We start from the raw sequence: 15,205 nt of genomic DNA on the forward strand, positions 1-15,205 counted from the left end.
AGAGATTTGCTTGGTAGTTTGAGGATAGAGTCATTGTGTCTGTCTTCTGCTAGCTTGGGGCCTGTCTTCTCCTTTCTGGGTAGCAGAACCCCATTGGCGAGGGTTGTAAGGGCCATATGACTGACCTCTGCCCCTTGGGCATCTGTATTTGCCCCTCTGTGATCTGTCTGAAGCTGGAAAGGACCAATTTTTTGTTGGCCAATTTCTGCTGAAGCGAGGGGGTTGTACCTGCAAGAAATCCTTGACCGTTTGCATAGATTTAGCCTTATCCTCCATTTTCTTTAAAACCTCTTCTGCTTTGACACCAAATAATACATCTTGTTGTAAAGGTGCATCTAATAATTTTGCTTTAACATGGTCAGGGAGGGTTTGCTCTTTTAACCAAGCATGTCTACGGATGACAGAGCCAGTAACAGCTGCTCTACAGGAAGCTTCCAATTAATCAAATCCGCAGTGAAAGTATGCTTGCCCACCTGTTCAGCTGCGTGCAACAGATCCTGCATTTCCTTGAATTCAGGCTGTTCTGAATGTGTGCTCATTTTTTGTTTTAACTGAGACATCAGGAATTGTTGATATTTCAACATGTGAAACTGGCAATTTAATGCTCTCATAGCCAGAGTTGCAGAGGTGTATATTTTCTTTCCCCATCTATCTAGGGCTCTGGAATCTCTTTCAGAGGGCACAGGATTTTTAGCCATAGAAGCTTTTGCTCCCTTAGGACCCTGGGATATGGTTTCTGGGTCAGCTATAGGGCCTTTATAAAGAAATTTGTGTGAGTCAGGTACTCTGTAGTATCTGTCTGGTTTGGCTGGAGCAGGAGGTAGAGAGTCTGGATTTAAACTAGACTCCAAGTAGACATTATCCACAATATGTAAAACAGGAGGGATAGCAAGAGGTCTGTGCTGGGGTAATAAAAGGAACTCTCAGAGCCTTTTCTTAAAATTTGAGTAATCCTGTCCTTCCCAGTGGAAATGTTCCCTCATGGTATGTAATGTTTCCCCAAAGGAGTAGTCTTCAGGGGGAGATGCTGAGGGAATAGAGTCTTCAGCATCAGAATCCTCGTAAGGTGGAAAAGTGTAATCCTGTTCCTCAGAAGAATTTGAGGAGAGAGAAACCTGGTCAGAGGATGCATAATCCTCCTCTTGGTCTTGGTCTTATCAGGAGGGGGATGGGAACCCCTGATAAGGATAATTAAATCTTCAGCCATCTTAAGCATCTGTTTCTTAGGCATGGGGCCTTGACCTGTAGAGTGATGAACAGATTTCTTAGGTTTTAAAGGAGATTTAAGCTTAGCAAAAGATTTAATGGTGAGTGTAGTCGGTCTGAAGACACCTTCTGCAACCGAAGGTGTTTCCTCTGCACCGGTGTTTAATTCTGCTCCGGTGTCGGTAGATGGCTGCGTCAGCCTAGGAGACTCCGCTTGGGAGTCGGCAGCTGTCGGGGGTTCCAGGTCTGCGGTCGTCAGGGGCTGCGTAGGCGCCTCACTGAAAACCAGAGAACCGGCGACAGGCCCAGCTGAGGCCTCGAGGTCTGGCTTATTCCTAGGCTGCCTGTCCTTATCCTTGCGTTTTTTATGAATTGTGGTCGTCGGCTGCTCCAACGGCATGATATAATTAAATTTCCTACCATAGTAATGCCGTGCGAAGTCAAAACTTCGTTTGATAGTGCGTTTATTAAACCTAGCGCAAAACCGACAACCTGTGACGTCGTGGTCTGGGCCTAGGCAAGGAATACAATAGGAATGGAAGTCCTTATGAGGTATTTGCTTCCCACAAGAAATGCAACTGTTAACTTTTTCTGACATCGGACTGAGGCAAGAAAATGTTCCCCAACGGGGTACTTCGCTTTATTGAAGACTTCGGACTGAAATTCAAATCAAAAATCTCAGGTGTCGACCGACCGGCATTTGCGAACTGCTTCTGCTTCGGGCACCACGCGGCAAAAAAGACTGAAGAAAATGGCGTTGGATGCCTCTTATATATCCCTGGCGCACTGACGTTAGGGAAGAAGCGACAGCAACCGAAGCCGGACCAAGACTTTGGAATTCGGGCCGACTGCGGGACCGCCTGATGGCAGGATAACCCAAGTGTGATGACTGCAGCAGGGTAACACGATGAACATCTAGGTTGTATAGATTAGAGAAGTAAAGATATGTTCCAGCAAAAATAAGGGGGGTGGCGGGTGGGTAACCTGGACTGTAACAGTGAATACACTCGAACATCTACATTTATGGTAAGTGTACACAACTGTACTATGTTCTTCGTGTTTCACTGTTGCAGTCATTACATTTGGGTTGAGTCCCAAAGCTATGGTTGGGGGGGGGCTGGAGCTAAACAGTATTAGGAGCGGCTATGAGGCCCTGCAAAACTGCAGTGGAAAAGCCTGCCCTGGATTTAGAGTAAAGAGGCAGTCTGTAATGTTTTGTACAGGTATGTACTGAACTCCAAGTAGCAGCCTCTAAAATGTCTTTGGTTGGTACTCCCCTGAGAAAAGCTGCAGAAGTGGCTGCAGCTCTGGTTGAATGTGGCCTAATGCCCTTAGACACTGGTTTGCCATGCTGTGAGTAGCAGAAACGAATGCAGTGACCTATCCACTTTGAAATAGTCTGCTTGGAGATAGCCTTTCCTTGTGATACTGCGGCATATGCCACTAGTAATTGTTCTGCCTTTCTGAAAACTTTAGTTTTGTCCAAGTAGAATCTAAGTTGCCTGTGTACGTCCAAAGAATGCAGAATTTTCTCCCCCTTGTTCTGTGGATTTGGATAAAAAGTTGGTAAATGAATAGTTTGGTTAAGGGCTACACTGGATACCACCTTAGACATAAATGAAGGGTTTGTTCTCAGAGAGACCCTGTCTGGATAAAAAATAATAAAGGGTTCCACAGCCATGAGAGCCTGTAGCTCTGAAACAGGTCTTGCAGAAGTTATTGCTAGGAGCAGAGCTGTTTTCCAAGATAAGAACTTTACATCTGCAGTAGCAGCTGGCTCAAAAGGAGGTAAGGTGAGTTTTTCCAAGACATAGTTGAGGTCCCATGCAGGTATTGGCGTTCTCCTTGGAGGCCTTAAGTTTTTGGCTCCTCTGAGGTACTGCCTTAATAAAGGATGAGAAAAGGGTGGTGGCTCTGTATTGTAATGAGCCGAAATGGCAGAGGCATGGATTTTAACTGATGAAAAAGATAAGCCTTTGTCCAGCATCTCAGTTAAGTATTGCAAAATCTGAGGAATATTTGGGACAGCTGTATCAGTTCCTTGAGCTTGGTTCCAAGCGCAAAATCCCTTCCATTTCCCAGCATAGGATTTTCTAGTACTAGGCCTTCTGGCTTCTAAAATGACATCCATCACAGCTTTACTGAGAGCTGTGGTTTGTATGGCTACATTATCCGCCATGCTGCCAGGTTTAGGGTCCTGAGTTGGCTGTGCAGAATCTGATTGTTTTGCTGGGACAGTAGATGAGGTATTTGAGGTAAGGTCCAGGATGGGCATTGGGAGAAGTTCCTTAAGCTCGGATACCAGTACTGGCATGGCCAGTCAGGGGCAATCAGAATCATTTTTGATTTCTCCTGTCTGACCTTCAGGAGTACCTTGGGGAGGAGAGGCAGTGGATGAAAGGCATATACTGATAGGTTTTTGTCCAGTTGAAAGATAAGGCGTCCCCTTTCAAAGCTTGTCTGTGATAGGTCCTTGTGCAGAATCTTTTTAGTTGATTGTTGTGAGGGGAGGCAAACAGATCTATGTCCGAGTGTCCCCATTTCTTTGTTATCATGCTGAACACTTGTGGATCCAGGCACCACTCGTGGGGATCCATGAGGTTTCTGCTTAGTTCGTCTGCCAGAGTATTTTCCTTTCCTGGCAGGAACTGTGCTTGTAGATGGACTTGGCAAGTCAATGCTGTGTCCCATAAAGCCATGGCTTGTCTGCAAAGGGGGTAAGAATGAGTGCCCCCCTGCTTGTTTATGTACCACATGACCGTAGTGTTGTCTGTCTATCAGTAGTTGTCCCGGATGAAGTAGGTCCTTGAAGGCTGTCAGGGCATTTTGAACAGCTAGCATCTCTTTTTGATTGATATGTAGATGCTTTTGGTTTGTGGACCAGGTGCCCTGAATGCCTCTTCCTGCCATGTGTGCCCCCCCAGGCATAATCTGAAGCATCCGTTGTTAGGCTCTGCCTGGCTGGGGGTAGTGAGAATGGCTGTCTCTTGTTTTGGTGACAAGCCTTTGCCCATCAAAACTCCTGTTGCAGGCAGGGAATGAGAGTAATCATTGTTTCCAGGCGGTGGCAATGTTGTGTCCAGACACTTTTTAGGCACCAATGAATTTTCCTCATATGCAGTCTTGCATATGGAAATAGTAAGATGCAGGATGCCATAAAGCCCAAAGCCTGCAGAATTTTTCTTGCAGATAACTGGGCCTTTGTTGCCATTCCCTTGAAATAGGTAGCCAGTTGTCTTTGTTTGTCTGGAGTGAGATAAGCCATCTGGGCAGTTGTATTTAAGCTTGCACCCAGGAATATTATCTCTTGAGAGGGTACGAGTTTTGATTTATTTTTGTTGACTGCGTACCCTAGGCGTGTTAAAAGTCTTTTCACAAACGTCAGATGCTAAAGTAGATGAGGCAGTCATCCAAGTAAGGATATATTTGTATTCCTCTTTGTCTGCAGTAAGCAATTACTGGTGCCAGGCACTTTGTGAAGACCCTGGGCGCAGCAGATAAGCCAAAGGGCAGTGCAGAGAATTGGTAATGCTTTGAGCCAGCCTTGAATCTGAGGTATCTTCTGCATGATTGTCTACTTGGGACATGCAGGTATGCATCTTTTAGGTCTAAAGTCACGAGCCAAGCCTTGCTGCCCAGCATGGGCAGAAGCAGTTGCAAGGTCAACATCTTGAATTTTGGTATATCCAGGAAAGTGTTTAGAATAGATAGGTCCAGTATTGGTCTCCATGCTTTGTCCTTTCTGGGTACCAAGAACAGTCCTGAGTAAAATCCTTGTCCCTACTCTTGCTGTGGCACTTGCTGTATAGCCCTCATGTCCATGAGCGCTACGACTTGTTTTTGAGCCTCTGCCCATTGATTTTTTGGCAGGTCTGGCCAACCGTTTGCCCTTGGCAGGGTATGGAAGTGAAACTTGTAGCCTTGTGACACTATGTCTAGAACCCATTTGTCCTGGGTTATAATGTGCCAATTTTGAGAAAAAAGTGCTAGTTTTTCCCCCTAAGGGTGCTGCCAGAAGATAAGTGCTTGGTGCAGGCAGGGGGAAGTCATTAGGACTGTTTTCTGTATGGTTGTGACTTGCCTTCTCCACCTTTGGAGGTAGAAGCACCCCATTGCTTAGACCTGTAGGAACCTTGCGGCTGTGATCTGCCTCTAGGGTGTCTGGATCTGCCCCTTTGAGGTCTGTCTGAGACTGGAAAGGACCAATTCTTTGTAGGCCAGTGTCTGCTAGATCTAGGTAGCTGTACCTGTAAGAAATCCTTGACCGTTTGCATAGATTTAGCTTTGTCCTCCATTTTCTTCAACACCTCTTCTGCCTTAACACCAAACAAGGTATCATGTTGTAATGGAGCATCTAATAATTTTGCTTTAACATGATCAGGCAGGTTTTGTTCCTTTAACCAAGCATGCCTCCTAATGACAGAACCTATAACAGCGGCCCTGCAGGAGGTCTCCAAGGAATCAAAACCACATTGCAAAATATGCTTTCCATCTCGTTCAGCTGCATGCAATAAATCCTGCATTTCTTTGTTTTCTGCACATTCGGAATTTACCATCATTTTCTGTTTAAGCAGTGTCATGATATATTGCTGATATTTGAACATATGAAACTGGCAATTTAAGGCCCTTATAGCTAAAGTAGCAGATGTGTAAATCTTTTTTCCCCATCTATCCAGTGCCCTAGAATCCCTGTCAGAGGGGGTAGGGTTTTTTGCAGTGGAAGCCTTGACCCCTTTGGGACTCTTCGAAATAGTTTCTGGGTCTGCAGTAGGGTTTTTGAAAATAAATTGAGTCAGGGACCCTGTAGTATCTGTCCAGCTTAACAGAAGCTGGAGGTAAGGAGTCGGGGGTCAGACTAGACTCTGAAAACACATCATCTACAATATCTAACACAGGTGGAATAGCTAGAGGCCTGTGCTGAGGTAGTAAAAGGAAGTCTCTGAGCCTCAATCTTGGCTCTCCCAGTGGAAGTGTGCCCTCATGGTATGCAAGGTTTCCCCAAAAGAGTAGTCCTCAGGAGGAGAAGGTGAAGGAATTGATTCTTCAGCATCAGAATCCTCATAGGGGGGAAGAGAATATTCCTGATCAGAAGAGGAGTCAGAAGAAATGGAAACCTGATCTGAAGATTCAGTCTGTCTCTTGCCTAGGCCTCTTATCAGGAGGGGGATGGGAACCCCTGATCAAGGTAATTAAGTCTTCGGCCATTTTGAGCATCTGTTTTTTGGGCATGGAGGCCTGTCCATGTGACTGGTGAACTTGTTTCTTTGCCTTTATAGGTGTTTTAGTCTTTGCCTTTGAAATCGGTTTAATATATAATTGTTTAGGTCTGAATAAACCCTCAAAAGCCGATGCCTGCGAGGGAACAATCTCCGAGGGTCCAATACCTTGAGTTTCCAGTGGCCTGGCCGACTTCACGTGGGAGTCGGTAGCAGCCTGAGACTCTAAAGTAGCAGGCGTCAGGGGCTGTGAAAGCACCTCACTGAGAACCGGCGACTTGCTTAAGAGAAGCGTGGTCGGTTTTGGACCTCGATTGCATGTCTTTTTCTTTGCGTTTTTTGTGAACTCCGGTAGTCGGATAGCTATCTGACAGCATTGTTTAATTAAATCTTTGCCCAAAATAGCTTAATGCAAAATCATATCAACGTTTAATAGTGCGTTGGTTAAATCTAGCACAAAACCGACAACTAGAAACGTCGTGGTCAGGGCCTAGGCAAGGAATACAGTAAGAGTGAAAGTTCTTATAAAGGTATTTGCTTCCCGCAAGAAATACAGTTATTAACTTTTTCTGACATCGGTCTGGAGCAAGAACAAAGTTTCCCAAATGGGGTACTTAGCTTTTAATGAAGACTTCAGATCTGAAACTCGAACACGAAAATCTCAGGAGTTGGCCGACCGGCAGTTGCGAACTGCTTCTGCTTCGAGCACTGCGCGGCAAGAAAGACGGAAGAAAATAGTGTCGGCTGGATCTTTTATACCCCTGACGACCTGACATCAGGGAAGAGGTGACAGCAACCGATGCAGGACCCAAGACTTTGGTATTCAGGCTGACTGAGGGCAACCTGCCAGCAGGATAACCCAAATGTAATGACTGCAACAGTGAAACACGAAGTACATCATCTGCTTTAAGAAAGGTTTTCCAGGGTAGAAGAAAGAAAATCACACATACTACAATAAAAACTCAGTAATACAACTAAACTGCTAAATGTTACCTTTCTTTCTTGACACACCTTCTACGTCTTTTACAAGAGGTAGCTTTGACATACGAATGGCATATATATTCCTTACATCCAGTTCTCGCTCTCTTTCCTGTAAGCAGACAATGTAATAAGCTTGCTTTATTTTTCAAGCACTTACAGTTATTTCTTTTCATAAAAAACATGCCCTCAAATTCAATGTACAGCCTTGTATGAAGACACATATGACAAATATCTCATTAAGAAAGGCAAGCAATGAGCCTTAAAAAAAAAAAAATAAAATAAATAAAAAGACAGACATGTTTCTATATCCATTTCTCAGTCACAACTGATAAATGGAAGTTATGTAATTACCATAACGCTGGATCCTTTCATCATGGTCTGTCTGATATGACTGCCAGATTATCAAGCCACTTGTTGGATACAACCAGCCTTGTTACTGCTCCAGCCTCAAACTTAAGATTTTTTCCTCCCCAAATCCCCACATATCAACTCCCCTCAGATTGAATTTGATGCCTAATGGCAGAGGACTACTAATTTGAAGGAGTATAGGAGATATGAGAGAAGTGATTCAGGACAGTCTCAGGAACTCGAGAAGAAGGACAGTTTGGATTAAAGGGGTGGAGGGTGGGATGATGAATCAGACAGACAGAATGAAAGGATCCAGCATTATGGAAGTACATAGCTTCCTTATCCTATTTATCTGGCCTTTACAATCCAACAGATACGTTAGAATTCCAAGCTACATGAGAATCTGGTTGGTATCATGACAGGCTATCTCTAAGGACTGTGGCTGTGAAAGAAGCCCTGGACCTAGAGATTATGTCCAGTTTATAGCTTTGGTAAAAACCAAGTTGTTGCAGCACAAATTTCATTCATAGTGTAATTTCTGAAAAAGGCTGTGGAAATAGTAAGACATCTGGTAGAATTAGCCTTTGATTTGAATGCTAATGATTTGTTCCATGAAGTATATGCAAGAAAAACACAATAACCACCTAGACAAAGATACTTTAGAAACATTTCTTCCTAGTTTGTTAAAAGTGAAAGATATGAATAGTTAACCATCTTTTCTGAAAGATTTTGTTTTGTGGAGATGTCTCAGTTGTGTACATATAGCTATGGTATAAAGAATATATTCTCCATTGTTGGGATGGTTTGGAGAGAAGAGAAGCAAATGAAATGGCTTGCTCAAATTGCTTTCCCAAGCAATCTTGGGAATGAAGGGTTAAGTTCAGAGGGACACTGTGTCTTTATGGTAGATCAGGTAAAGGGGAATGGAAGATTTATTTATGTCTGTCTATCTATCCATCCATCCCTGACTGGGTTAGTCCCACTAGGTAAGTGGCCTCTTTTCTACTACTTGGGGAAATCTGGCCAGGGCATTGGGGAACGTCTACTCATCATTGTTGTGAATGGAACCCACTTTGGAGGAGCACTTCCTGTTCCAGGCACAGAGGCAGCCCGGAGATAGAGGGAGAGAGAAGGACACGATGTGGTAGTGAAAGAAATGAAGGAGAAAGCAAATATATAGAGACAGGGGAATGTATGCAGGATTCTGTGGAAATGTTTTAAAGATACCTATTTGATGGAGATGAGTCAGCAAATGATGATAATTACAACATGCTACTCGGGAGGGTTGTCGGATGACTTACTTAAAGAAATGGTGCAGAATCAGCCAGAAAACGAAGGAGATGTTTCCTGGGGGGACCAAATGCAGAAAATACAAAATGGGGGATGCAGAGACAATCCTGGACAATAATGGCGCGTTGAAAAAAAAAACATATGCAGAGAAAATAAAAGAAGGGAAAAAAAGGAGTAGCAGAAATGAAGGCAGAAAAAAATGAAACATGGAAGTGCATGGTAAGGATTCAAAGTAAAGATTTCAAAGAAATGGACAGGTATGAAATGTGGGACAATTTAATAGCTCTTCTGGGTGTAAAAGCATATGAGGTAAGAGCATTTACTCTTATTAACAGAGACATTTTGTAACATATTTGAGACTATTTTCTCAATAGAAAATTTCCTTGGAGAACATGGAAAAAAAGACTTAATACATGGAATCTTTATGTGATAATAAGATTTAACAGGAAAACAAAAAATAATACTTATGTACAATTTTGAACAGAGGTAGAAAGAGAGATTTGAAAAAGAAGTTATGTACTCACCATAACGTTCCACCTGAGTAGGTAACTTCATTTGTCAGCAACCTGTGGGTATCGGATCCGTCCTGGATCCGAGCCGGCAGCTTTCCAAGCTAGAGATCTGAGCTCCAAGCTCCTCCCCCTTACCCATAATACCCTGCTACCTCCCTCCAGTCCTCAGATCGAGTTTGCCTAATTACCAGACAACACCAAGACAAACAATACCTGAACATCCTAACCTGATGCATACCAGGACTGAATCATTATATCATTCAGGTAACGAAAGCCAGGTTAGGGGGAAGAAGGGGAGGGTTGGTTGCTGACAAATGAAGTTACCTACTCAAATGGAACATTATGGTGTGTACATAACTTCTTTATCTGAAGTAGTTAACTTCATTTGATCAGCAACCTGTGGGACAGAGTCCCCAGCTACCAAAAAACTTGGGAGGTCCTCAAGGAAGAATATTCCGAGCACTGCAGAGCCAAAGGCCGCCCTCCCTCTGGATATCAGATCTAATTTATAATGCAAAATAAAGGTATGAGAAGAAGCCCCAAGTAGCCGCAGAACAGATGTCATGCAAGGGAACTCTTGACCAAAACGCAGCAGAGGTAGCCATAGAATGGGTAAAATGAGCATGAACCCCCCCCTCCCACAAGGGCTCCGGCCGACCAGAAATTTTGCATGTGAGCAAAATGCAGTGAGATATCCATCTAGCTAGAGTCACCTTCATTGCTGGTTTACCCAAGAATGGCTTGGCAAAGGAAACAGAGAGCTGCTCCGACTTGCGAGAGGCAGCTGTTCTGTGCAAGTAAAAGCGCAATTGTCTATGCACATCTAATGAATGTAGTCTGTACTCCCCCTTGTTCTGATAGTTAGGGAAGAAAACAGGCAGATTAATGGATTGGTTGATGTTAGCCTCGGAAGCCACATTAGGTAAGAAGGAAGGATTAGTCCTGAGAGATACTCTGTCCTTATGGAAAACAAGATACGGGGTTTAGCACAAAGGGCCTGAAGCTCAGATACCCTTCTATCTGAGGTAATAGCAATTAAGAAGGCCGTTTTCCAAGACAAGAACTTTAAGTCGACAGAAGCTGCAGGTTCAAAGGGTGGACCAGTTAGAGCCTGAAGAACTAAGGTTAGGTCCCATGGAGGAACCGCGTTCTTGACAGGAGGTCTTAAAAGAAAGGTGCCCTTTAAGAAAATCTTACAGATCTTAGTGGAAGCTAGGGGACCAAGATTGTCCCCAGTGTGGAAGTGGGAAATGGCCTCCATTTGAACCTTCACAGTAGAAGAACTGGCCCCTTGATGAAAAATGTGAGATAGAAATTCAAGTACTGCTGGAATGGGGGTCGTAAAAGCGTCCAAATTCCTACGCCAGGCTCAGATGGAAACACGTTTCCATTTACTATTGTAGACCTTCCTGGTAGAACACTTATGCGCCGCCACCTGGATGGATTTAACTGCGGACAAGATACCGGGAGCCCTAGCCACTAATGGAACTGGATCAAACAAGCCGACAGCTTTAGGTCGTCCAGATTCGGAGTTTTCAATCCCTAAGGATAAGAGATCAGATCCGGAATGGGATCCAAGATCCAAAGAGGAGCTATGAGATGAGACCATAGGTATGGGAACCAGGTTTGACGAGGCCAGAATAGGGCTATGAAGATAACCTTGCTCCCCAACCGACGAGCTTTCTGTAAGAATTTTGTCATTAATGGGAGAGGAGGATAAGGATAAAGAAGACCGGATGGCCAAGCATGAACTAAAGCGTCTCTGGGGCTCTCCCCCGGCGGGGGAATTAGAGCGAAAAACTCACTGCACTTTGCATTCGAAAGCGATGTGAAGAGATCGCAGCAAGGTTGACCCCATTTGAGGAAGATCTGTTTCACTACTAAGGGGTTCAGAGACCACTCATAAGGCGAGAGGATATTTAGACTCAGCTTGTCCGCTAAAATGTTGGACCGACCCAGAATGTGCGTTTCTAGCAGAAAACGGCTAGTGGATATTGCCCACTCCCAAACTCTCATGGCCTCTCGGCAAAGAGGATGAGACCTGGTCCCCCCCCCCCTGTTTTTTGATGTACCAGACCACTGACATGTTGTCTGTCTGAATTGCAATAGTCCCCAGAGGAAGAAGGGCATGGAGAGCTTGCAATGCTAGAAGCACTGCCCTCATCTCCAGAACATTGATATGCAGAACGGTCTCAGAGTCCACATGCCTTGGATGGTTCTGCCCATGCAATGCCCCCACCCCCACCCCACGCGAGAAGCGTCCATGGTCACTGTGGCTTGGGGTTGAGGCATCAAAAATGGCTGCTCTTCCCGAAGCTCTCGGCAATGGAGCCACCAAAGTAGGGAGTCCCTGCAGACTCTGCTGAGGGGAATCGGGGAGTCCAACGGATGTCGAAGGATGGACCACTGGACCTGTAAGGTCCATTGAAGAACCCTCATGTTCAAGCAGGCTAGGGGTGAAAGGTTGATAGCTGCTGCCATGGACCCTAGGGCTCTCAGGACTAATTCCGCTGGTGGGGCCGGAGATTGTAGAAGTGCTAAGACGTGGAGTAAGTTGCAGAGTCTGTCTGATGTCAAGAAGGCCTTGGACTGAAGTGTGTCTATTCTGGCCCCTATGAAGTCCTGGACCTGAACAGGTTGAAGGGACGATTTTTTTGTAATTTATAGTGATCCCCAACTGGTGGGCCAAGAGCAGGAAGCAATCCCTGGCTGAGCATAGTAAATGCCTGGAGGGGGCGGCGAGGAGCCAGTCGTCCAGGTAAGGGAAGACCTGTATTCCCTGAAGCCTCAGGTGGGCCGCTACAACTGCCATAACCTTGGTGAACACCCTGGGGGCTGTGGCGAGGCCAAAAGGGAGGATCCTGAACTGATAATGACTGGCCCCCAACCAAAAGCGGAGAAACCTCCTGGATCACCTGTCCATGAGACTGTGGTAGTACACATCCTTGAGGTCTATGGAGCACATCCAGTCATTCTCCTGCAGAAGGGGGAGAATAGATTGAAGAGTGGCCATCCGGAATTTCTCTTTGGCAATGAACAGGTGCAATGCAGACAGGTCGAGAATTGGTCTCAAGTCCCCCGTCTTTTTTTGGCACCAAAAAGAACCTGGAGTAATTGCCCGACCCGAATTGGCGTGGGGGGACATGCTGGATGGCTCTTTTTCTAAAGTCACCGCCTCCCTCTGACTGGGTGGAACATTGGGGAGGCGCCTCAACTGAGGGAGAAGATTTATGAAGGGGATAGAGTAACCTCTGGATATTATTTGGAGCACCCAGCAATCTGTCGTGATGACTCCCAATGTGCTAGGTGTTCCGAAAAACACCCCCCCCCGCCTGCCTCCAGAGAGGAGCAGTTGGGCAAACCCCTCAGGGTTGCTGCGCGGGTCGGTCGGAAAAAGGTTCCCTCGACCCGAAATTCTTCGGCCCCCTCTGCCTCTGGGCTGGCATCCACATGGTCTTCCCTTGCCTCTGAAGGACGAAGGGCCCGGAGCGCAACGGGACTGCTGAGATTTCCGGAACCACATCTTTTGTCCTCTCTGGTTCCTGGAAAACTACCTTTGAGGAGCCAAGAAGCGGATTCTGACAGCAGACAGCGTCTTCCCGTCTTTCTCGCTCTGGAGCAGCGTATCGCGGACGGTCTTGCCAAACAGCGTAGAACCGTCAAAGGGAGCATTCGCGAAGGACGCCTTGAAGGGTTCCGCAAAGTCGGAGCCAGGAGTGACGCCATAAGGCAATGCCGGATCCACTGGCTCTAGCTGCCCCCTCCGTGGCATGGGAGAGAAGCCGCATAGATGTGTTGGATATCGATTTTAGAGTGGCCATGCGAGCCGAGAAAGTTAGTTTGTCCTCGGCCGACATGGACTCCGGGGGAGACCCAGAGTACTCTTCTACTAGATCCCGCTGAAGCCTAGTCACGTGTGTCAAGTAATTCAGCGCCCTTATGGAAAAGGTGGCTGAAGAAAATGAGAAGTTATGTACCTACCATAACGTTCCATGTTAGTTGTCTTCTCTCGCCTTCTTTCTTGCTTGATGGGTTCGGAGCCGATCCTCAGCTCCGACTCGGCACTTTGCTAAGCTCGAGAGTCACTTTTACCAGCTCGAGGCAGCCCCATATCCCATGATGCAAGGCGGTAAGTACCCAGATCTCGTTTGTTGTCTATAGGCAATAACACCAAGCATATAAAACTTCCCAAAAGGAAGAAAGAAGTAGAGAAAAAGCCTGAAGGATGGTTTTGGAGGACCAGTACTGTATGGTCTTAAGAAGCATTCTTCCATGTAGAGAGAAAGGTCTGTCCAGGCCAGGGGGAAGGAGGGAGGGTCGCAAGAAAGAAGGCAAGAGAAGACAACTAACATGGAACGTTATGGTAGGTACATAACTTCTCAATGTTAAGTTGTCAATCTCGCCTTCATTCTTGCTTGATGGGACCGCATCCCTAGCACCTCTATCCTGGGTGGCTCAATGGAACAGACTCTTGAGAACTGTAGAGCCAAAACTGGCTCTGTCCCTGGAGGCCAAATCCAATTTGTAATGAGAAACAAAGGTATGAGGAGTGGCCCACGTGGCTGCTGCACAAATAGTGCCTAATGGAAGTCTAGCTTGAAAAGCTGTGGAAGTGGCTAAGCTTCTGGTTGAATGCGCTTTAGGTTTCGAGCACAGCTGTTTTCCCCTGAGCTGATAAATTTCAGAGATGACAGAAGAAAGCCATCTAGATAAGGTCACTATTGAGACAGGAAGGCCTTTTTTGTTATCAGCATAAGAAACAAAGAGCTGATCGGATTTCCTGAATTGTTTTGTTCTGTCCAAATAATATCTGAGTTGGTGGTGAACATCAAGATAATGTAACTTTTGTTCCGATCTGTTTGAGTAGTTTGGGAAAAATACAGGAAGGTCAATAGACTGATTCAAATTACTCTTAGAGGCGACCTTAGGCAAAAAGGTCGGATTAGTTCTCAATGATACTCTGTCTTTGTGGAAGACTAAATAGGGGGGGGCAAACAGAGAGAGCATGGAGTTCAGACACCCTCCTAGCCGATGTAATAGCCACCAGGAATAAAGTTTTCCATGAAAGAAATTTCAGGGAACATGAAACAGCTGGCTCGAAGGGAGGAAGAATCAAGGATGTCAGCACTAAATTTAGGTCCCATTGAGGAGGAGGACTCCTGATTGGAGGTTTCAGGAGAAAAATTCCTTTTAAGAAGGCTCTACAGAGCCTGTGGGACATAATGTTGTGATCTGCGAACCCGACATGAAAGTTCGAGATAGCAGCCAACTGAACTTTGACCGTGGAAGAAGAGGAGCCCGCGTGAAAGATTTCCGCTAAGAAATCCAAAACTGCCTGTACTGGAGCAGTAAAGGGATCAATATTTTTAGCTTTTGCCCAACAAGAAAAGCGTTTCCATTTGCTAGTATAAATCCTCCTAGTAGAGGATTTTAGGGAAGCTACTATGATGTCTCTAACAGGATTAGAGATCATAGGAAGCCTGGCTAAGGAAGGAAGTGGAGCAATCATGCTGTGAGGTTGAGAGAAGGGATAGACCAGTGCAGCTGACCCGATTGGTGAATCAGAAGGTATGGCACTGGGTCCAGATGCCAAGGCTGCACCAAAAGGTGACGATGGAGGAACGGAAACCAAATCTGTGGAGGCCAATAGGG

The 15,205-nt window shown here is 45.6% G+C and overlaps 1 protein-coding gene across 1 annotated transcript in view; it reads right to left on the reverse strand.

The window, feature by feature from the left end:
• The window catches only part of LCA5 (lebercilin LCA5), a 920,045-nt gene that overhangs the window by 680,104 nt on the left and 224,736 nt on the right, over positions 1-15,205 (reverse strand). The window contains exon 4 of the mRNA XM_044073710.1: positions 7,416-7,512. Within this exon, the coding sequence (XP_043929645.1) occupies positions 7,416-7,512 (97 nt within the window). The remainder of the gene's footprint in view (positions 1-7,415; positions 7,513-15,205) is intronic.

This window comes from Protopterus annectens, chromosome 1.part1, assembly GCF_019279795.1.
Source record: "Protopterus annectens isolate FY-2018-M chromosome 1.part1, PAN1.0, whole genome shotgun sequence".
In the NCBI taxonomy this organism is placed as follows: Eukaryota; Metazoa; Chordata; order Ceratodontiformes; family Protopteridae; genus Protopterus; species Protopterus annectens.